The sequence below is a fragment of the Sinohyriopsis cumingii genome, chromosome 3 (genome assembly GCF_028554795.1).
Source record: "Sinohyriopsis cumingii isolate HCF-2022 chromosome 3, ASM2855479v2, whole genome shotgun sequence".
Lineage (NCBI taxonomy): Eukaryota > Metazoa > Mollusca > Bivalvia > Unionida > Unionidae > Sinohyriopsis > Sinohyriopsis cumingii.
In genome coordinates this window covers 61910280-61932767 of record NC_142963.1, presented here as the reverse complement: position 1 = coordinate 61932767, position 22488 = coordinate 61910280, and the positions used below count along the sequence as shown (strand labels likewise).

Here is a 22488-nt window from a genome sequence, read left to right as displayed (position 1 = left end):
AAATATTTGGCATACATTTTTAATTCTTCCATATTAAACCACAAAATGTCGCAAACTTAAATGGTTGCAACTGAAGATTTTTCATAGAATCTTGGCTACAAAGACATTAATTAAAACAGTCCACATTGTCAGAACTATCTTCATTCTCGGTGTACGTCACACACTGAATCAATATCCCATTTGTTCTGGGACTGTGCCATATTGTTAAATGACACATTACAATGGATCGAGAGTACGTGCTGTCCCATCGACAAATTAAAGAAGAAAAAAACACAATTGGAGTCAAAAAAAGAACTCAGTCTGATGATGCAATAAATTTAATCATCTTGTTAGCAAAGAAACTTTATTGTAAATATAGATATTGTAAAGATGAACATTTTTGTTATTTTAAAAAGTTACTTAAATTTAAATTCAATGTTAAAATAGTAAAATACATAAAGAAATTGTGAATCGGACAAGTTTGACAGTAAATGGTATTTACACTGACGATTAACTGAAAATCTTATGCTCATGAAGTTTATTAGCGTGTAAAGAAAAAAAAAACAAGATAATTTTCACACGAGTTATTTATTCTTCACCTTCTACCTTATATGACACATGACACAGGTAGCCTGAATTAGAACTATTTTTATACTATATATTTAATGTCTAATCATTTCATGCGATAATCAGTGTATACTAAAAGGAAAACCATGTGACTATATCTAAAATATTTATATTAGTATATGGCTTCTAATAATATCTTTCACACTATTCTATATCACAGACAATGAAAAAAGTGCATTTCTCCAGTGCGCTGTATATAACTAATTCGACACTGCATCTTAACTTTTGTTGACCTTTATCTTTCTTTAGTATGCATTTTTTATACCTGAACTTACTCGCCACTACATAGCCAGGAATGTGCTGATATGCCATTAAAGTGTACAAATATTCTCCAAATACAAAACACTGATAAATTAATTATTTAAATTATGAGTCACATTCAGCGCTAAATGAATATTACTATTCAAATTGTACCATCTTGTAATTTGTATCACAATATTTACAACAGCAAAAAAAACCATGAGATATGATTTGGGTGTCTTATGTGGATAAAACTGAAAAAATATGCCCTAAAATAGAGAAATAATTTTACGCGCAAAATCGTCATGTGACGCATCAGCCTAATATACGACTAATTTGTTTGCAGTACAATAACAGTCACATTGAAAATGATGCACACTATTTGGCTAATATCAATGGCAAATAAAATTATGGAGCCGCAGTGATTTAGTTGTACGCGTGCCGGATTCGCATCCGAAAGGAATCCTACGCTCGAATCAGATCGGATCGGCTTCAGTGGTGCATCGCTGTTTGTTACTTTCCTTCGATGGTTTGTAAATTAAATAACGTACTATTGTTGCTTGTAAAACATCAAACCAGGGTATTTGCTAATTGTATTTGCGTGTCCGTTTATTGTTCCGATCGATTTTCGTGATTATTTGTTGGTTGTGTGGAATCTCTTTTGGGTAGATCCTTTTCACCCCATGTAATTAACCAATGTTATATTGAACCATGTTAAGGGCTTTTATAGTAGCATAGTCTCCTAAAATGGCCTCAGAATTTTTTGCAGATTCTCGCAGATAATTTTTTATTTTGTAAACTGAGACAGCAATAATTATGGGAATTAGGTGTTTGAGTTTATCATTTTGTATGTGGCATGAAATGCCGATGAAAGGATTAGAATTATGTGGTGATAAATTATACCATTATAAAATAAGATAAAACATACAAATGTGAAATTAGAATCTCGTGAATAAATGGTCCTTACCTTAAACAGAGGAAAATTATTTATGGCATTAGCGTATTTTATAGAACCATTGTGTGACAAAAATGTTGTCTTGAAGCCCTTAAAATATAGAGAAGACAAAGACATCAAGCTAAATTCACCCCAACATTGCTTTTTTGGTTTTGTCTTGACGCGAGTTTATAGCGATTGCTCGATTTATTCAAAGGAATTTAAAAAATGTGGACTCGGAAAGAAGCAGCGGTCTCTCCTTTCGAATTAGTATCAAACGCAATCAGCCAAATTACTCCGCAATCATTGGATATTTCTACGCAAAATCAATTAAAGATTGACATCTTCATCACCAACCAGCTTGCCTTCGATAGAGGGCAGGGTTGGGGTAGATAAAAACAGGTCTTGTTGCCCTTTCTCTGCAAAAAATACTTGTTTGCTATGTCCATATGTTCCACGTCATTTCAGTAGGGAAAAAACTATTTGGATTCAGGAAAATAATAAACTTCTTGCTTGACAACCATCCACCGAAAACAAAGTAATAAAGTATACATTTACCGGTAATATCATAGTTGATGAAGTATGAAGGGTACAGTCTTTAAGCCAACCATCTTAATTCAGATGTAATGGGTCTCTGTAAGGAAAACATATCCTGACCTCGATTAAATAAAATCTACATTGTGAGTAAATGTCATCACACTAGTAAAATGGGTCATTGAACTTGGTATGGATCAGGTCCCTTGTTTGTTTTGGGTCTTGTTGTTTTTGTTTTGCATATCAATTTTAAAATAAATTTTTCTATGTATTGTTTCCCTTCACAATGGCTAAGATAAACGAAAAATGAAACAATGCAGCAATAACGAGGAAAAGCCGAAAGAAAAATATGTCCCAGATTTTAGCAACATCTTGCCATTTGTTGGAATTCTCAGCATCGGTGATAGATTTCCCTGAGCGCACGGAAACAGCAGATTTCGGAACTATTTTATTTTTCCTGAAGTGATGGTCCAGAGGTGGGAGAGGCTGTGGGTATTTATCCAAAGCTACTATGCCTCCGTTCACATGCGATTTAGAATCCTCCTTAAAGTCGACTCCATTTTCGCGCGTTCCTTGATCTTCCTTGGCAACGACCTTGACTTTGACCAACTGTGCATCTCTCTCATCTGAGTGAGTTGAGCGATCCGTACATGCGACAGAGGCAAAAATGCCTGTAGCACTCCTGCATACTGGTGATACCATGACTTTGGGATCCCGGTAATGTATGGCGGAGATCACGGCACACATAAATGTTGTAACAGCAGAAAGCACCAAGTTAACTATAACATAGATAGCTGCAAAGGAACAGATAGCTTCGTATTAAAGATGTCGGATCTTATTTGAAGAAACATCAATACTAAAAATAATAAAAAGCAACTGATATAACTAATATGTGATATTACTCAGTTTTATGGTCAAAGATGTCTGTATATATTCATAACTTTTGGCTAGATGTAGTTGATGTTAAAGGTCAGAGGTGCCTTGTAGACAAAAAAGCTTACAGAGGACTTAGCCCAACCAAACCAAATTATTGATGTGCAGGTTTGATGCACACCACTAGCATAGTAATTCAGCACTTTGTATGGTTAAGTTATGGAGTAGAGATTAAAAACACATTCAGAGGCATGGCCTTATAAATATATAAATTGTCAAGGGGAGAGTTGCCCTTTACTTTTTTCTGACACCTCTCTTTGCGAGGTAGGATTCATTTTATTGACAATAAAAACAAACTCCTAATGACAAAATAAACAAAGTGTATTTAGTTTCATAAAATTCTTATAGATACTTTTGGAGTTATGTGCTAGCATACAAAATTGAACATTATGCTGAAGCCTCCGCTGACGATATCAACATCGCTATTTTTCTAACTTTGGTCCCGAGAATAATCTAGGAAAAAACGTAAATAGATTTTAGATTTTTAATTTTATCGCTTGTATCAAAATACAAAAGAATAATTGTTTCATTGCCTTTTCGATGGTTGCCATTAAAGAGTTAGAGATTTGGTAATTTGCCACTTTGCAGTTTTGAATAGTTGTTTGAGGTTTGAGATACAAATGTTTAATTTTTTATTTTCGTTTAGTTTTATGATTCTACAATACCTTGAATTTAATATGGTTTTCGAACTATTTCGGTCAATATATTTTATATTCAAATGTAAACGTTTCATATTCTTACCAATAAGAGGAACCTGGCTTGAGGCGGGAATGACAATTAGAACAGCCGCAAGTCCCAAAAAGTGAGCGAGGATGATTGTTGCAGCATAACTCATTTTATCTTCGGAAGATGATGGAATAACAAAGGAAAGCACACTTAAGAATGACAAAATAATGGTGGGAAGGAAAATGTACAATCCATAGAAACTGGAACGCCTTTGAAGGACAATGTTAAAATATAGTCTGGAGCGCTGCAAAGCAATTCCATAAATGGTCTCTGAGACAACCCTCTTTTCAGCCGAGCATTTACTCTTGTCTAGGCTCCATTCCGCGTTCTCTCTGGAAAAATAAAATGTCATCATTTTCGATTTAATTAATTATACAGAAAAGTACTGTGTGCATAGAGAAACGGTTTTGATATTACGGACCAATTTTTCCATCTTGCCTCAAAATTGCTTCATGCACTTTCCTCAATGATAGTTTGCTGGACATTATATACATGTACTTAATGGAACTTATTTATTGCAGAAATATTTGTAGGAACATTGAAGGGTTTATTTGTGGAGAATGAATAAGGTGGAAGTTTGAAACCACATTGAAGTTAGTGAAATGTTCAGAGGAAGTACATGCATTTAACCTTATAACGTGCCTACCCAGTGTCATGGTACCTAGGGAGGAACATAGACATTTCAAGAATTGTAATGAAATTTTGAAACAAGTCACAAATGATCTGCAATGTCCAAGATGCAAGAAAAGAAAGAGACTACATGTCCATTTGTCATTTTTGTTGTGCCAAGGCCAAGGCTGTTCACTTAGAAGAATGCTTATTGTTGCCACCACAATCCCCAAGTGTAATTCTATAATATGTACAGAGGCTAATAAATAATTGACCGTGAGGAATGAAAAATTTAAAACATATCCAGTGGACCATATTGAAATAATGCTGACCAAGATTTCTGAATCGTTTTTAGAATATCTGATAGCAATATAAAGTCAAGTAATGCTTCTTTAAGGAAAACATTAAACTAATTGGGCGGTAAATATCATTAAAATTCATTGACTGGTAAATAGATGCATGGCATATCATCTAGTTGCTTACGTATGAGATATATTGCCTTGTCTTTCAGCCTTTTCTCTTTCTTGTTTTCTTTTGTTTCTTTCTTTAACTGTACGTCAGTAAAACTGTAAATGTCAACGCGAAATATTACTTGCTTCAAATAAAACAAAGAGATTTACACGAATCTATTTTAGCGCTAGAGACTAACTAATTAAATATTGGTCAGGCAGTATAAACAAATAAACAACGGACCCAATATATTATACCAGTTAGAGTAAATATGATAAACTAATGTCTCCCCTAACTGTGCTGTATAGTTTAATTAGTGTGCTGGTACATTCCTCTTCTTGGAATTCAATTACTCCAAGAAAGGTTATAAAATGACCACACATAATTTTAAGTAATCATCAGTTTCATGTCAGCTAATCCAAAGTCAGAATGTTATGACCCAAAGTTATGTACCGAGTGTAGACTATATATACAATTACAAGTCCAACTGATTCACTGAATTAAAATAAGAGGATTCTAAATTTAGAGCAGTCTCAGAAATGATTAGGAATTCTGTTATTAAATGTTGGTTTTAAAGCAGATTTTATAAATAACTTTTTTTCTACATATATGACATACACATAGATTCATGCATTAAAGGATCATATGTCACACACACACACACACACACACACACATATATATATATATATATATATATATATATATATATATATATATATATATATATATATATATATATATATAACATCATGAATACTTCTCATGTATATATAACTTATGCCAGTGTCCAGTCCCAGTATATTCCCACTGTAATCCCAGTTAGCATGTCCACATCACTTTGACATGATCATCCAGATATATTGGTGGACACTTTTTTCTCTTTGGTTGTTCGGTCCAGTGATTAGACTCACCTCTTGCATCAAAAATGATATAGTCAAGTGTATCCAGTTTCCATTCCTCGAGGATTGTACCTTACAGTGAACAAGTATGAGTGTACACGCATAACCCATCTCGATTATTATGCATTACAATGAACATGTTGGGCTGTACACTCTTAACCCATCTCTTAATTCTGTTTATGGTCAGTTATTGGATCAAACTGTACTTCAAATAGGTAAGTACTACAAGAACTAAGGCTTCAACTTCATTTTAAAAGAACCATTTCTCAACATCAATATGCAGCTTACATGTAAAATCAGTCTGCTGCCCTTTTTGATGTTGGATCAAAAGTTTCCCGAGAGCCATTCTTTTCAAGAAGTGAAAGACGTTTCAGACTTAGACCCAATTTAAAGGAAAGACGCTTCTTACTCAAATGTCGCAAGAGCTGCGCATCAGATGCCAAATATCTGTAATGAATATATCATTAAAATTTGCAAGATATAGGAAACTACGACTATTGGATTCTTCTTCCGGTTGTGTCCGGCTGAGATTGGCCTCTGCTTTCACTTTGCCTGGTGCAATTATTTTAAGTGACCAAACATACAATTAATACCAGTTTGTTCATGTTGATTTTGCATTTTCTTGGATTCATTTAGTCCTGTTTCAATCTCTTTGCGCAAATATATGTCGCGCTCATCCGTTCCATTTCCATAGACAACAGTGTCATCTGAAATGTTACTTCTACCGTCACAACCTCAAAGTACTTGTTCAGTAACATGCTGACACATTTCTGGTGAAGTGATAACTCCAAACATAGCCGTTTGTTCCGCTATAGCGGTCTGGAGCATTCTAATAATTTAGTCTAATAATAGTCTTTACTGGCATCAAGGTTTGTAAACTCGATAGCATCATTCATGTCCCTTAGAAGTTCATTCACAATTGAACTGGGTATCTCTCCCAGTAAACCGTTTAATCTGCTGGAGGCATTTTATTACGTATGCGTATCTCATCTTTTGGATTAAGCACAACAGGTGTTGAAAGCCCCAGTATGGCACAAGTAACGTTGAAAGTGGTATTTTGGTCTCGTGTTAATTCAGCTTCCATTCTGCTTTGCTTCTTACCGAGTAATGCAACTTCTGATTGATTGCACAAAGTGAATGGACTCTGCCATCATTGCGTTCTTTGTTGATATGCCTTCAGTGTTTCAACACCGATTATATTCATGGCACCATTTCCGAAAGTTAGTGACCGAGTTTATGGCACTAATTTGTGGTCTGATATATAGAACTCCAAGCTTTCTAGCATTTTGACATCCAAAGAGTAAACCATAATTTGCATCGACAATTTAAAAAATTTCCGTTGTCAGTTAAGTTAATACTGAGACCGAGGCTTCAGATTTTTGGATAATTATCGGGAGATACTTTGAACCGTACTTGTACATTTAACTTGTTGCATTTTTCAAGTTTTAATTTTGACTTAAGTCTTTTCCATTTTCAAATCAATCACATTACAGTATGAATCAATATCAATCGATATAGGAAACTGCATTCTAGCAATATTTGCATCAACACCTACCAGTTTGTCACAAACGCATTGTCATCTTCAGAATCATCGAATTGACTCGACACCATTCTCTCTTTGTTATTTCTGTACTTTTTGCGTTCCTAACATTGCTTTGCTTTCTTTACAATTTTGCAAAGATTCTGGAAATATGTATTTTCCCCACAATTATAGAAAGTCGTCTTTTTCAAAAGTGGCCAAATGTCCTGATTTTCCACATTAAAAACAAAAAGTTTTAAATTTTGCTTCTTGGATTTCTGTTGTTTCCGATTCTTATCCCAATCATCAGATTTCACTGCAAGTGTTTCTGCTCCGTGATGCCTCAATTTTGACTCTGTATCATTGTGCCTTGTAATATCTAGTATTGTTTGCAAGTTCTGATCTTTTTCAAGTATAAACCGTCTCCTGATCTCGTTGATTTGTATAATGCGAAGTGCTCATTTCTGATGATTAATACACACCATAAACAATAATATGGCAATTATATGGTAATGGATCATTATTTCATCCTTTGGGTCTCAAAGGTCACACCGTATATATCAATGTCTTAATGCTTGTTGAAAAATCGCTCCACATTTCATGGTCCTTCTTAACACACAGTCAAAACACGTTTGTCGAATGGAAGATTTTACTTTTACTTGAAATAAGCAGTTTTCCACAACTTTATCAAATTCGTTACGATAGCCAGTAACCCTCATAGTGTCAAATATATCTTGCATCTTTGGTCCAACAAAATATAAAAGTAATGCTTGTATGTAATCCCGTAACTAACAACGAAATAATTTAATTTTTTAACCATTTGAGCTCTGGGCCAAACTTGACTGATCACATTTTGTATCAAAATGTTCTATATGGGTACAGTTATTACTTGGGAAAAATGAAAAAATGTTTATTATCCTGTTGAAACGTTAATTATCATCCGCCGCTAAGTTTTAAATGTTATTCAGTTCAGTCATCCAAAATTTATTCCAGGAATAGAAATTTAATAATTCGGAATTGATTCTTTTCCTTTCCTGATCTCGGAACTAATCATGTCTTTTATTCCTTGGAATTTAATCCTTTTGAAAATTGTATTTTTCATGGGTGGATGCAGGAATATCGTTTAGGTGTGCCGTAAAGAAGTAGGCAAGGGGTCTTTCGGATAACCGTTTCCGCCCGTCTAATTCATCTGGTATATTGAACTGAATCTCTTTCGCCAGTTGTAATGTTAAGTGCTCTAAACACAACACAAATATAGATCACTAGTCTTCTGTTGTTTTTTATTTTGCTTTTTTCAGGCTAACCAATGTGGTCTTGTTCTGGAAAATTACAGGACAATGAGGACTTAACGGACAGTATTTGACTATTCAGAGCCTAGCTTATGAGCAAATGCCTTCTCTAGCTGTGATGTATAGCTTCATTTGTGTGGTGGTACTGAACACTGGGAACGTTATTGCATTTTCATTTACGCTAGCATATAACTTTAGCAGATTAGTTTCGCGTTGGTGTTGGATGGTGGTTGACATACGAATTGCTCATTTCTGATTAGTAATACACAATGTGAACAACAATGAGGTAACCATCATTTTTAGTTTCAATTGAACCATTTACTTACTCATAGTATGTCAGTTTTATGTTGCTTTCCAGAAGGTTCAGTGGAACTTCTGTCTCCGTCATTCCCCAGGAGGAGATAACGATGGAACATTTTTGACTGTCGAACGGGAAGTGAGTGGCATCCATTTGACAGTGGGTCTTTAACAGAAAAGGTGGCTCCCAGAAGTGTAAACCAGATGCGATCGCACGAACAAGTAAACGATCGTCCCCGATAAAATTGGATGTCGAAGCACTGGAATACAATGTTTCTTTGTAGATGTTATCATTAAATTAATGCTTTAAAATGGTTCGGATTATACAGCATTATTCAAGACAGGTTTCAGGAATTTTGAACGCGAAGGTAGCAGTTCTCCACATAGAAAAATATGTCTTATACAATGTATATCAATAAAGAAGACAGTAACTAAAATTCGGTCTATAATAACATCCTTAAATACCATAAAATGTTGAGATGCGGAACTTTATCCAAAAAGCTCGTCGGTAAACAACACAAGCGCGAGGATATGGCATATAAAGAGATGTGTATATTGTTCAAAAGGGAATACAACTGGATTAATTTCCAAACATAACCAATTCCAGTATACTCGTATACATGAAACCGAATAATATTACTTTAAAATAAAAATAGAACTAGAAATGTACTCATTTGACACGGATGCCCTTGATCGAAGCAGACCGTTCTTTTATTTTGAATTCGCTTTTTTTAGTTATGTGGCTATTATTGTCATTTTCAAAAGTAGCAGGGCGGTTCCAAGACAGAGGAAACTTTGATCATTACGACCTCAAGCTATATGCATGTGGTTTAATTGCCTATTATTGCGCGCACATATTTTTTAAAGGACGGACAAAATACCTATTTTCAGCATACCATCTCATGACCATGGGCAAGAACAGTTGCATTAAACGGGGAAAAACCTACCCATTCCATGCAACAAGGGATGGCTGCCATACATCCCCGTCTTTCAAGTAAACAGTGTCCACATCTTTCGAACTTGTCCATGATGCGAAGGAAACGGACCAGACCTTAAAAAGAACAAGAATAATGAAATGTAGTAAGTTTCCCAACTAGATTTACAATGTACAATTCTTGGCAAATAATTTAACAATGGAGATGATGATGTGTTATTAGCAAATAATTCGTGTCCTGAGGAATATTGTGGAAGTAAAACGAAAAATTTAACTTCCTATTGAAGCATGGAGATGTACATTTACCTATTATATCAGGGTGTATGTCTATATAAGAATTCAAATCAAAGTAACGTGTTTGATTTAAGCTATTGATTTTTTTTTCAAGTTAGTTGAAAGGAAAAATACTGCATATTATGCGTGATATATCTTATATTGCCAAAGTTGTGGAAAAACACTTGGCATGAAAATCTTTAAATCCATTTTGATATATACATGCCTGACTCATAAACCACATTATTATTTGTATCCTGACAGCTTTCTTGTTGGTATTACCGGTTGCAAAGAACTTAGAGATGTGTTACGACTCATAAACTAAGTAACAAAAAGAAGCGAAACTAGCAAGTTTTGTAAAACTTAAGAAGCAGTTAAGTTATCTGAGTCATAAAATGAACATCTATGAAGAACTTATATAACAAAATAATCCTGGAACATTTAAGTTAATGTCCAACGGAATGAAAAGTTCCGTATAGATTTCAAATCCACGAATACACTGGCCCGCCAACAATCATGACGTGTCAAAATGGTTTTGTCCAAAAATCTTTTGAGCAAATCAGAATAGTCCCATAATAATAGTATAGCCCAATGAGCTCTTTCTATTTCCACTGAATAATCCAAATAAATATTTCCCCTTAAATAATATCTTAATACAACATAAAAATACATCTGCAGACTTGATGTTACAACCAGAACACAATAAATAAGAATGAGAAAATTGTCCAGCAACTTAAATACAGCCGACAGGATCAAATACGCTTATTGTCACTACTCATACATGACAAATTGTAAATTTCCAAAAAACAAATCACATGATCTAACCAATCCGATGGGAATTCTTCCAAGAACCCATCTAACCGACCTATTCAATCGGAAACAGCCCGAAAATTTTGAACATATTTACTAATAATTGTATTACTAGTAACTGTAAACACGTTCATACCGCTCCGGTGGCCTACTGTTTAGAGCGTCCGCCTCAGAAGCGAGAGGTCGTGGGTTCGAACTCCCGCCGAGTCATACCAAAGACTTACAAAACTGGTAATAACAGCTGCCTTGTTTGGCGCTCAGCATTACGAGGTTAGTGTTAGGACTGGTCGGCCTGGTGTCAGGATAATGTGACTGGGTGGGACATCATGCTACGTGTCTGCGGCATGATGCCCCAGTGCCAGACATTGCTATAAACTGCCACACTGCAGACATCGTAGCGATATGACTAAATAATTGTTAAAGCTACGTTAAAAATCCTAATCACACACACACACACACACACACACACACACACACGTTCATAAGCATCTATTATAAATCCTATGCAATTTGACCTTCTTAATATCTTTAAATAGAACCTATGCACGTATGAAATTTCAACAGAAGATAATCACTGAAATTTACAGTCATGAATGCAATTACAGAAAATATAGATATTCATATCGCCCATGTATGTTGTTGATGATATATACTGGGTACATCAAAGGTTGCTTGGCGATGTTATGGAGGATTACCTCCTCCTAATGAAACAATTAGTATGACAAACAAGTTAACGATACACAAACAGTGATCTGAGAAAATCAATAAACCACCAAATGCTCTCTTTAAAAAAGCTGCATTCTCCAAAGCCAATAAAACCTTGTTTTTGTACAGAAATCGCTAAACAATTTGTGACAAAGTTTAAGCGACAATCGATTAGATTGTATTTCACTGAGAGTTGTGAGAGGTAACTATTCAAAAGACTTTTGGACCCCCATATGATCATTTTTAGTGATTAATGAATGTAATGATGATGGAGAAATAATGTTTAAAGACGAAAAAAGTATTATCTCTGATCAAAATACGTTCTTAATAGCGATACATTCAACAATGTTTTTTTTCTTTTTTATTAGGTAAATGCTGTTTGGTAATGGAAACTACTTTCAAAAAATTACAAGATACATCGTATTATGGCTATAAAAACATCGTCCTCAGCTGGAATTTGTTAATTTTACTTCGAAGCAGTCGCTTAAAGGGAATTCATAAGTATTTAAAGAAGAGAATGATCAGAAAACTGGTGTTGTGCATGTATCGTAAAAATGGAGACTGTATTATCATTACCCAGTGATACTGAAACTTTTGAAACACTTTGCAAATATCATCACAGAAAAAGTTTCCTAATCAAGTACATCTCGTTGAGGTGTTCGAAAGAGTTATCGATTAACAACCAGGAAACTACTTCAGCTATCTCTTTCACTCATATGTCAGCTTTTCATAGTAGATACAGCTGTCGGTCCACACTCATTGTTCTGACAGAAAGATGGCGGAAATCTCTACAAAAGAATATATGGGATCTATCCTAGTGGATTTTTTTTCAAAGCGTTTGAATGTCTTGTACGTCTACTAATTAAAATAATAAAACATTTTGTCTAGGTGAGATGGCCTTCAAACCGATAAACAGCTAAAAATGAAACAGAAAATAGTGTTCCAATAGGAACCAAGAAAAGTGTTAATACTATCAAGAGGATCCTGCAAGGTGCTGTGTTCATTCCAATAGTTTTCAACATTTTTACTAACTACATTTGTTTTATACACAAAACAAAGTTTTTTAATTATATAGATAATAACACACGTCCTTATGCACACGAACATTAGTATATATTTAAAACCACATTGGAAAAAGAAAGTCTTCAATTTATCAAAGTCTTACCTATAAGCAAACACAAATTTACAAATTCTCGGCATTATAGATTGGGCAGCAGAGATTCAAAAGATATCAAGTTTTCATTTGGCTGGTACATCCATACAAACTAAAAAACCTGTAACATTACTTGGTGTCGAAACTGAAAACTTACACAATTATAGAATACATGTCAACAATATTTATAAAATCTCATCTAGACAAATAAATGTTGTTAAACGTTGCATCACGTTTAGATAAGAATATCAACATAATAATACATCTATAATAATGTTATATATATTTTATTTAATTGTTTGCTAGTCAGTTATTTTATTATATTTTTATTTCATTACATGCAGGGGCCCCGAGTGGCCAAGTGGTCTAAAGCGCTCTCCGTTACGGATCACTGCCATCTCACCTCTGCGTGGGTTCGAGTCTCGGATTCAGCCAACGTGGGTATGTGAGAAAGCTTGCCAGTAGCTTCTCGTGAGTCGGTGGTTCTTTTCGGGGGTTTTCCCGGGTTCTTCCTCCACCATTAATACTGGCCGCCAAGTATAGCCTATCGTGTGCTGAAAAATGGCGTTAAACCCTACAACAACATTTCATTACATGCTAATATAGTGTAACATTGTATGTTGGACTTGACCTTGTCCAAAACTGAGTTCACTTCTGCTTGATCCAAATTTACTTTTTTTAATTCTGTGTAAGCAACTAATATGTAGATAAAATAATCTCTATGTGTATGGGATTAAAACATGTATTATCATTAAAAGAAGTAAATTTTTTTTTTTCGGTCTAGGTCAAGGTTTTTGAATTTCCTAAGTGAATTTTACATTGTGCAGGTTATGGTGTTTATTTTGGAAACATCGGGATCATGGTAGAAGTTTATTTTCCACTAGGTAATTTTTTTTTTTTTAATTATTATTATAGAAAATGTTAATTGTGACCTGAGGTCAAGTAGAGAACAAAATAATCTTTCAGTTGTGCTTTAAGACCTAGAACTTTTAATTTGTATTACATGTTGTGTTTGTGTCGAGTATTTCATTTTTGGACTGGAAATTTTATTTCTTCAAATTATTGAATTCAAATGAGTATTTTCTCTGGAAATAAAAAAGCGCTCTGATTAAATTCTAGGAAAGAGACATTCACTGGAATTTATAGTGAATTTAAACCTGGAATTATATTATGGTGATGCAACAAAAGACTGTTGACACATCAACACTTCATAAACTATCACAGACACATCATCGCCATCAGTTTTTTAATTTATTATGGACTTCTACTACTGAATTCTATTCAGGAATTTAAAACTTTAGGAATCGTGTCTGTAATTCTTGGATTATTTTGGGATTTTATTCGCAATTTTGTAAGTTATTTTTTTCTTCTCATTTTTACTTTGTATTCTAGAAAAATTAATTATTTGTTGAATTTTACAAAGCTTGCTGCCTTTCACTCTTTTCTGTTACTAATTTTAAGAGCATAAACTAATAATAATAATAATAATGACTTATTAAAACCTCTAATCTTACTGGTTAACACATACATAAATACACATCAACAATATTAGAAAAACAGGACACCGGTGCATTAAAAACAAAGCATGTTGAAAACAAGGGTAAACAACACTGTTAAGTCTTGATAAGTGTGTCCTTGCAGCTGAGAGAGGTGAGTTGTTAGAGTACTCTTCAGTGATATCATGGTGTGTTGTGTGTAAGCACAAAAGGCAGTTTGTTCCAGTAGCTGTACATGTACTCTGATATGCAAATGAATATTGTCCATGGAACTTGGTTTTAATGGTGGGAATAACGAGAATACAGATATCACTAGAAGAGTGTAAGTTTCTAGAAGAGGTTATACACTGGTGAGGTCAGGTACGTATTTCTGACTGTTGGCAGTCAACGAAATGTAGCAGAAAGAAGTGATTTTGTATTTGATTTAGAGCAAACGCGTAGCCAAACAGGGGGATGAATACTCGGTTCTTTGTTTTCTAAGGACGACCTGAGCGGTAGAATCACATGTCATCCACGAGTTCACATCAGAAATTTACTTCTCAAATGGTACCACCAACTTTAATTGGATGAATAAATTTGTATATTTTGGCGTCAACAGCATACATTGGTGTGATATCAGATGACGATTTATGACACTTTAAAGGGGATGAGTGTGCAGAATGAACAGAATGGGTCCGAAAACGGAACCTTGTGAAACGCCAAGTCAGAGACCAAGTGGACCGAAATGTTTTCCATTTACGTACACAATTTGTGTCATTTCGACTAAGTATGAATTAAAGCATAGTAAGGTTGTGTTACGAATACAAATACATACTGGATATGTTGAAGTAATATACCATGGTATATTATGTCAAATGCTGCGGATAAGTCGAGCATGGTGAGAACTGATATCTTTCCATCATCCAAAGTAGAGAGAATGTCTTTATTTTCAGAAAGGCAGTTTCTGTGCTATGACAGAGTCGGTCAGCGGGATGAAAATGACTGAAATTCAGATGAGATACAAGTTGGGACAGGACAACATTTTCAAATATGTTTTACTTAAATGGGAGGTTCGAAACAGGGCGGTTGTTGATCTATTAAATCGTTAAGGCCAGTCGTCAGTTTCTCAAACAAGGCAGTAAAATTACATTTTTTAAACGATGGGAATATCCCATATAATATTTAAGCGTGTGTTGATAGCATCAGCTCAATAGAGAATCAAAGCACTAAAGTAGCAGTGATGTAGGAATCGGATCTAGATTCAATGACTTTGGAGCAATCTTCCTCAGGATTGTAAGCAAGAAATCCTAAGAAACAGGGTAAAATGCCTCTAAATTTCTGTATCACAAGTGTGAGGTGAATATTATTAAACTGAATTATATTGTAAAGTTGATCTCTAATGGTCTGCACTTTATTACACTATAAATTTACGAACAGGTCTGCAAGGTTTACATGAGATAAAATCCTTGGAAGTGGTGAGCATTGACAAAAACTTGTTAGTGATACCGAAGTGTTTTTTTTTTGTTTTTTTTTGCAGTAGGAACTTTTACTGTTCTTAGTACTACAAAAGCAAGTGGATTTCGCTACATAATCTATGCTGATGACCAACTTTATTCAGTTATTATGACTTAAATTTTTATTCGTTTGTATGTCATGTTATGGTGAACTACTTAAACAGACAATGTCGTCTACTTAACACGTATGCAGATAGAGGCAGATGAGTCTCGAAACGTACAAACAAGAGCATGCTTTAAGCCCAGTTCATATTAAAGGGGTGTGTAAAAATACAACTCTGTAAATATGCTTTCAGATACAATAACATAATTGACACACCATGAATTCGGATAACAAGGTAGAGTATAAACATTTTTAGCCTTATCGTGGCTTAGCTGTGGAATTTCCTATGAGAAGGTCAACATTTATAACGAATTAAAAATATTAAGTACTGTTTGGAAAGGTGGCTGCTGTTAATACAGTGCTTATTATTTAAGGGGATGAAATGAGTTTGATGTCTAAGTTAGACTGTGTGAAGTATGCAATGTCATCTTTTTAAATTGCTTCCTAGTTCAATTGTAGCAGCTTACTTTTATATTTATTTGCTGATCTGATTGCTTGGTTTTTCTGCCATTTTGTTTTAACCTCTCACATTAAAGTTCACCCTAAAAATAAGTTTAAATAGAATTTACTTGATGTGCATAACTTGTATGCATCTTTTATAACTTGGCTTGTTTTAATTGTTCAGTGTAATATGTGTGTAACGTATATATATATGAACGAAAGAATGTTTTTTGTGCGTTTGAGGGGTATTTAAATGTTTTGTATATTTTGTTATAACTTTTTTGTTTCTGTGAACCTATCAATATGTTGTATGAAATAATATGCAGATGCAAGTGAATCACACTGGAAATCTGCCGATATATGAGTCTGACATAATATTGGTAAATGACAGTGACGTGAAAATTCCGTACAAGGAGAAACATTCAGATAATAAGGATAGTCCGTACTGTAAAATCAAAGCGGACTTAGAGTACTCTAAACCTGATATGTAGGCCGACTTGAACAAAGGCTACAGATGTAATATCTGTATTATATGATATCAAGGCTCATTTTAAAAAAGTTGGCAGATGCACATCGCTGTCATGTCCTGCAATTTTGAGGTGGTTTCATCTTCTTAAAGATGGTAACGAACCAATGAAAGATAACCTAAGTTCTGTATCTGCGATTGGTGAGAGGAAAAGGGCTGCTGTGAAGGGGACATTTGATGAAAATGCTTCATACACAGTGGAAACTAATTCTATTATCACTGGCATTGCTTTCTCAGCTGTTTTTAATATAATGAATGTCTTGAAGCTCAGTGGTATCTGCAAAATTGGTCACACATTCAAATCGCCAAACAGCTATATGCAAAATATTTTAAAAGAGTGACCACATACGTTTGAATGCCAGAGGTGGTGATACATGGATTTATATTTTTGAACCCGACTCAAGAGAAAAAGAGCAGAGATCACAAATCGCTGGACTAAGTCGGACTGTAAAGAGAATTTTGACGCAAAATACCCCGTCGTCCAGGTAACTGTGCCTGACTTTGCTAGTGGCACTGGACATTGTTATGTCTCCAAAATGTTTTCAAATACTGTGGATTTCAGGAGAACCACTCTTCCGCGTAACGGTAGCTGAGGTATCCATCTAATTCAAAGCAATCCACCGGCGCATTAATCGGCCGTCGCGACAAACTTCCTAAAGCGCCATATATGAACAACCTGCCAAACAATTATAACGAAAGAGCGTTCAATAATTAGATGATTAGACTGGGAAAGCGTGTATAGGTGCATTTAATGACTGGCGTAATTTTCATTAATAAGGTACTGACTAAGCAAACATCTCGAATTCGCAATGTGGCTACAATATTTTATAACGCTTTAAATGTCTGAGTGTGATGTGATTTGTGCGTTTATTTCTTTGATGCACCTTCTTAACGACTTATAGAAGTCGATACTATGACTGTCTTGACAGAAGAAACGTTACTAGATGTTTACCCAACACGTTGGCAGCGCTTTTTAGTCGAATTGTTTTAACCACTAACATTTGTCATGGTTATTATTGAGTAGAGAGGTATATATTTCATTTCTTTGTATGCAAGGTTAGCGGGTTTCATTTTTTTATCACTATAACGATGTACGTGTATATTAAGTGCTACTTGGTTAAAGTGTGTGTGTGTGTGTGTGTGTGTGTGTGTGTGTGTGTGCAGATTGACTGAAAAAATAATGGTTGTTAGATAATTCATAATTTAATGTGTAAAATCTTGAACGGTCTGAGTTTCCACGACAATAAAATTTGACATTAGAAAGGATTGTGTCAGAAATGACCTATTACATAATTCTGGGCCTACAATTTAGCATATATAGTAATTTTATCCTTGCGATAAAACTATCGTGAGGCTGCCTGTACAATGTCATCTAAATACGAAAGTACTTAAAATACGTACATTCATTGAAAAGTTAAAAGAAAATGTTTTTCCGAAACTCCTTTGGTTAACAAAAGTGTTTGTCATGGGTGAGTGATCAATCCTGAAGCCAGTTCTCAGCATTTTACTCTCAAGACCTTTTGATGAACTTTTTTAAAATTTTTAGTAATTCGTATGATTCTTTCTTAATAACGAAAATCTTCCAGTTTTATAGAATAGTATATTATGATGCATGACAACGAACATACGCAAATTATTCGCAAGAAAACATCAAGTTTCTTATATTATCTGGTCACATTCAATGAAAGCAACAATAATTTCAGACACCAACATTTTTAGTTTAGTGTATCTAATCTATATTAATTTGTAATACATACGTTGTGTCCATGTACCAGTTCAGTTTTCGTGTGTCATTTTGTTTATTCACGACGGTGAAATAATACGGCTCTTGTAAGTATTCATCTGCTTGGTTGCCAAATGGAAATATAACCTGTTTATCTTGTTATGTTTTTCACGGGTTTAAGCGTGCTCTATTTTGAGTTGTCGCTTGTCTTCGCTTGTTTGTCAATAGTAGAATAACTCTATCTCATCCAACTTTATTAGCATATTCATTTTAACGTTTCTTAATTTTGTGGATTAAATCTTTTAGTGCGAAAATGCTGATAACATTCAGTTTAACCTATTGAGTACAATTTGGACTTTACTGTCTTTGGATCCTGATTTTCAAAGTTACCATATGATTTAACTTGATAAAATATGGTCAGTTGTCAAAGTGTCTAAGGTGTTTTTAATTAATTAGGTATTATCAGCTATGATTGATGACATGTGGATGGTCAGTTTTTAGATGCCAAGGACAGTTTGGTGAGGCGGCTCTGGTGTCAATTCAACAACCAGGTGCCCTATTCAATGTTGCTTCACTGCTATGACTAGATGGAAATCACGCAGCTTATTTAATCCTCGTTTTGAGCATTATCCTTGTATTTAAAGGTTGGAGTGAGACAGAAGACTGCTTTTAAGATGAAATCAGAAAATAAAAATGCATGAACAAAATCTTTGAGCTATAAGCAGGCAAAGATATTGTATATGGACAGTGAAAATGAAACGTGAATAAGCAGAGAAGCATAAATAATAAACCATATACCAAATTTAGCTAAAAGAACATGAATCATTTAGCATGATACAAAAGTGAGCAGATGGAATAAAACCATAAAAATAAACATTGCAGCAGAACACGAGAGAGAGAATTTGACAACAAAAATAAATAAACATGGCAGCAGACTAAAGTATTACAGACGACCTAATCATGGAGGTAAACATTAAGGCAAACAGCTAAAACAGATAGACACAGCTGCAAATAGGCATATATACAACCAGACTGTTTCGAATTAAGGTGTCAGGGAGAAGGGAAGATGAGCACAATAGAAGTGTACTGAAAGCATAGAAGTGAACAGACGAGCAGCATGATGTTGAAAGGACACTGACTGCGTAAAAATATTGAACGATTTATAGCAGGTATGGCGAGAAAGACTCGAAGCCAACGTCAAGGCAAATTGTGGCGCAATGAAAATTTTGATTAAGGAAAATAGAAGTGAGTTAATGGGTAACAACCCGCCATGCACACATAAAAAGCGTTTTTAAGGAGCAATACCTACCACATTCAACCATCCTGCTGTTGTTACCGTTTGGGATTTCATGTCCTGTTGGAAAAGAAAGCGCTGGGTATACAATCAGCATCATTTATCTACGGTAGTACAACTACGAGGTGTGTATATAAATTGCCCTTTACAAACTCACATATATTTTATGTTTCGTTTTACATGAATAGTATACGAGAGGTCTGGATAATCTACTCACTCACCTCTTGATGACAAAATAAAAAAATTATGTATTCTGTATGTGCCATGCTTTATTTATAACTACTTTGCTAAAACACTGGAATTGCAGTTATAATACATTTAATTCCATTTATCCATTTAAAGAAAAAAATCCTGTTGATATACTGCTTAGCAAACTACACGGGACAAACCGGACAATAACGTACCTACCTTATTTAAAGAGCTGAAATTTAATCTGGGATGATAATATTTTAAATAAAAGGATAAGTGAAGTAAATACATGAAAACTTTGTAATAGACATGTAAAAGCTTCCACTTTCTTCTCAGGAAAAACCAAAGTTTTTGACTGATGCACCAATGCACCAATCCTTGATCAGGTTAATAAGAACAAAGTCACGAGATGTCCCTGTACTAAACCGACTGGTTTGGGGGAAAAAACGAAAATAAATGAAGGAAAATAATACAAAACAATTTTTGGAGCTAAAATGACATTTAATTCCTACAAAAGTATGTCATTTAAAGGAAACATATCCGGATGTAAACATATGAGCAAAGAAATATGTTTAATGGAAACATTTTAACTTAAAATACTTGATAAATCAGTAGATACAGTATTACGATTGTAGAATCAAGAAGAATAACTGTGTTAAAGACAATGGAGCCTAATGGATGAAGACCTTACATTTATATTCATAAAATAAGAGAAAATGCACGTGAAAGGGTACAAAATATAAACCAAAAAAATATATAAGAAAGTACATAAAATATTTATGTGTGAAAACAACTACTGTGGTCTTGTGTTTCGATGAGGGGCCGAAATAAACACACTCTGTAGTTCTTACCACGTCAATGACAGCGAGAAGGTAGAGCGAAACATTTACTGTCGTGGATTCTTCTGGCCGAAGTCGGGGACTCCAAGAATTGGCATCCAGGAAATTAGCTGATAGTACCTTTATGCCGTCGTCATAATTGTAACCATTAGTACTACATACATCTGTAATTATAAAGAACTTTATTACTATATATATATATATATATATATATATATATATATATATATATATATATATATATATATATATAAATAATAATAATAATAATAATAATAATAATAAACAACACAACCACGTAGAATGTGACACCGGTTTCGCTTTATTGCTTCATCAGACTGAATTCAATATCATTGCTTACCTTTAACGAATAATTGACATGGAAATATGCATATGCAGTACATATGAATGATATTTTGATACATAAAAATGCATAAAACTGGATCTTAAGGAAACATATATCTCTACTGATAGCTATCTCAAAATTTATGAATAAATAGAGATAAACAGTTTTATTAATATTTTTATTATGTATAATGCACATTTAAAAATTAATAATATATTAAATCTTGATATATTATCGACGAATGTTCAATAGTTTATCATAATTCAATATATGCAATGAAAAATTATGGTGTGCATACTACTTATAATCAAGTATTTTATAAATAATTAATCATAATGTATTGAGAATTCATTTTAAAATGCCCTTTAATTTGAAAGAATTATTAAACTAATTTTTGTGATATTAATTTATACTTTCACTAGTTAAGTTATTCTGTAAAGCCGAATATTATACAAATATTCTTAACTAATTGTAAACAGGGGTCACGACCTTTTGATTGGGATTTCCACTGACGCTAAGGTATCCCACTATACTACTTGTAGATATTATAACATATTGATTTTTTCACCCTATGTGCTAAACTCATAATTAATCAGAAGACACGTTGTCTTTGAGAAGAGTTTATTAAGATAATTACCTTTTCATATCAAGCAAATATTATACTTACTTTGCAAAAGAATATAACAGATGGTAACTAAAATACTCCTTTTATCCGTTTTTGTGGTACAACTAAGTCCTGAAGACATTTTCTGTTGTTTATTGCAGCTGTAAAAATCGACAATACACAGACAAAAGTGTTGATACACAACCTTGGTTTTCAATGTATGACTGTCAAAAGAACTTTATTGATCAGATTGCCCTTTCACACAAATAGCTTTCTGCACTGTTTGTTGTCCTAAATAAACGCCTGAATTTAAGACAAAAGTCAGTTTTGTCATGTAAAATGTAATGAGGCACGTCCGAACCTGACGAACAAAGATTATTAGTGGCAGTGAATGGAACAGATCTTTACAAATATGATATATTTCTTCTTTGTATGTCTGCGTTTACAGCGTTACATTTATTTGGTCGTACCATAATTACAGACCAGTATATGTCAAAATGGCCACTATGGCACTTGAAAG

The 22488-nt window shown here is 34.1% G+C and overlaps 1 protein-coding gene across 1 annotated transcript; it reads right to left on the bottom strand.

Moving 5' to 3' along the window:
• Positions 1-326: 326 nt before the first annotated feature.
• Positions 327-22178, bottom strand: LOC149802961 (neuronal acetylcholine receptor subunit alpha-9-like). Its single transcript, XM_089952488.1, has 7 exons — positions 22032-22178; positions 21031-21182; positions 20006-20050; positions 9987-10090; positions 9069-9299; positions 3989-4305; positions 327-3108 (listed from the first exon to the last, which is right to left on the bottom strand). The coding sequence occupies exons 1-7, from the start codon at positions 22108-22110 to the stop codon at positions 2579-2581; spliced, it is 1458 nt and encodes a 485-aa protein (XP_089808614.1). The 5' UTR covers positions 22111-22178; the 3' UTR covers positions 327-2578.
• Positions 22179-22488: the final 310 nt, after the last annotated feature.

Bases quoted from the DNA above. Each gene is read 5' to 3' on its own strand.
- LOC149802961 (XM_089952488.1), bottom strand. From the start codon at position 22,110: ATGTCTTCAGGACTTAGTTGTACCACAAAAACGGATAAAAGGAGTATT. The intron at 20,051-21,030 runs GTAAGAACTACA...CTTTTCCAACAG, and splicing joins TTCTCGCTGTCATTGACGTG to GACATGAAATCCCAAACGGT. The intron at 3,109-3,988 runs GTAAGAATATGA...GTTCCTTTGCAG, and splicing joins AAGCCAGGTTCCTCTTATTG to CTATCTATGTTATAGTTAAC.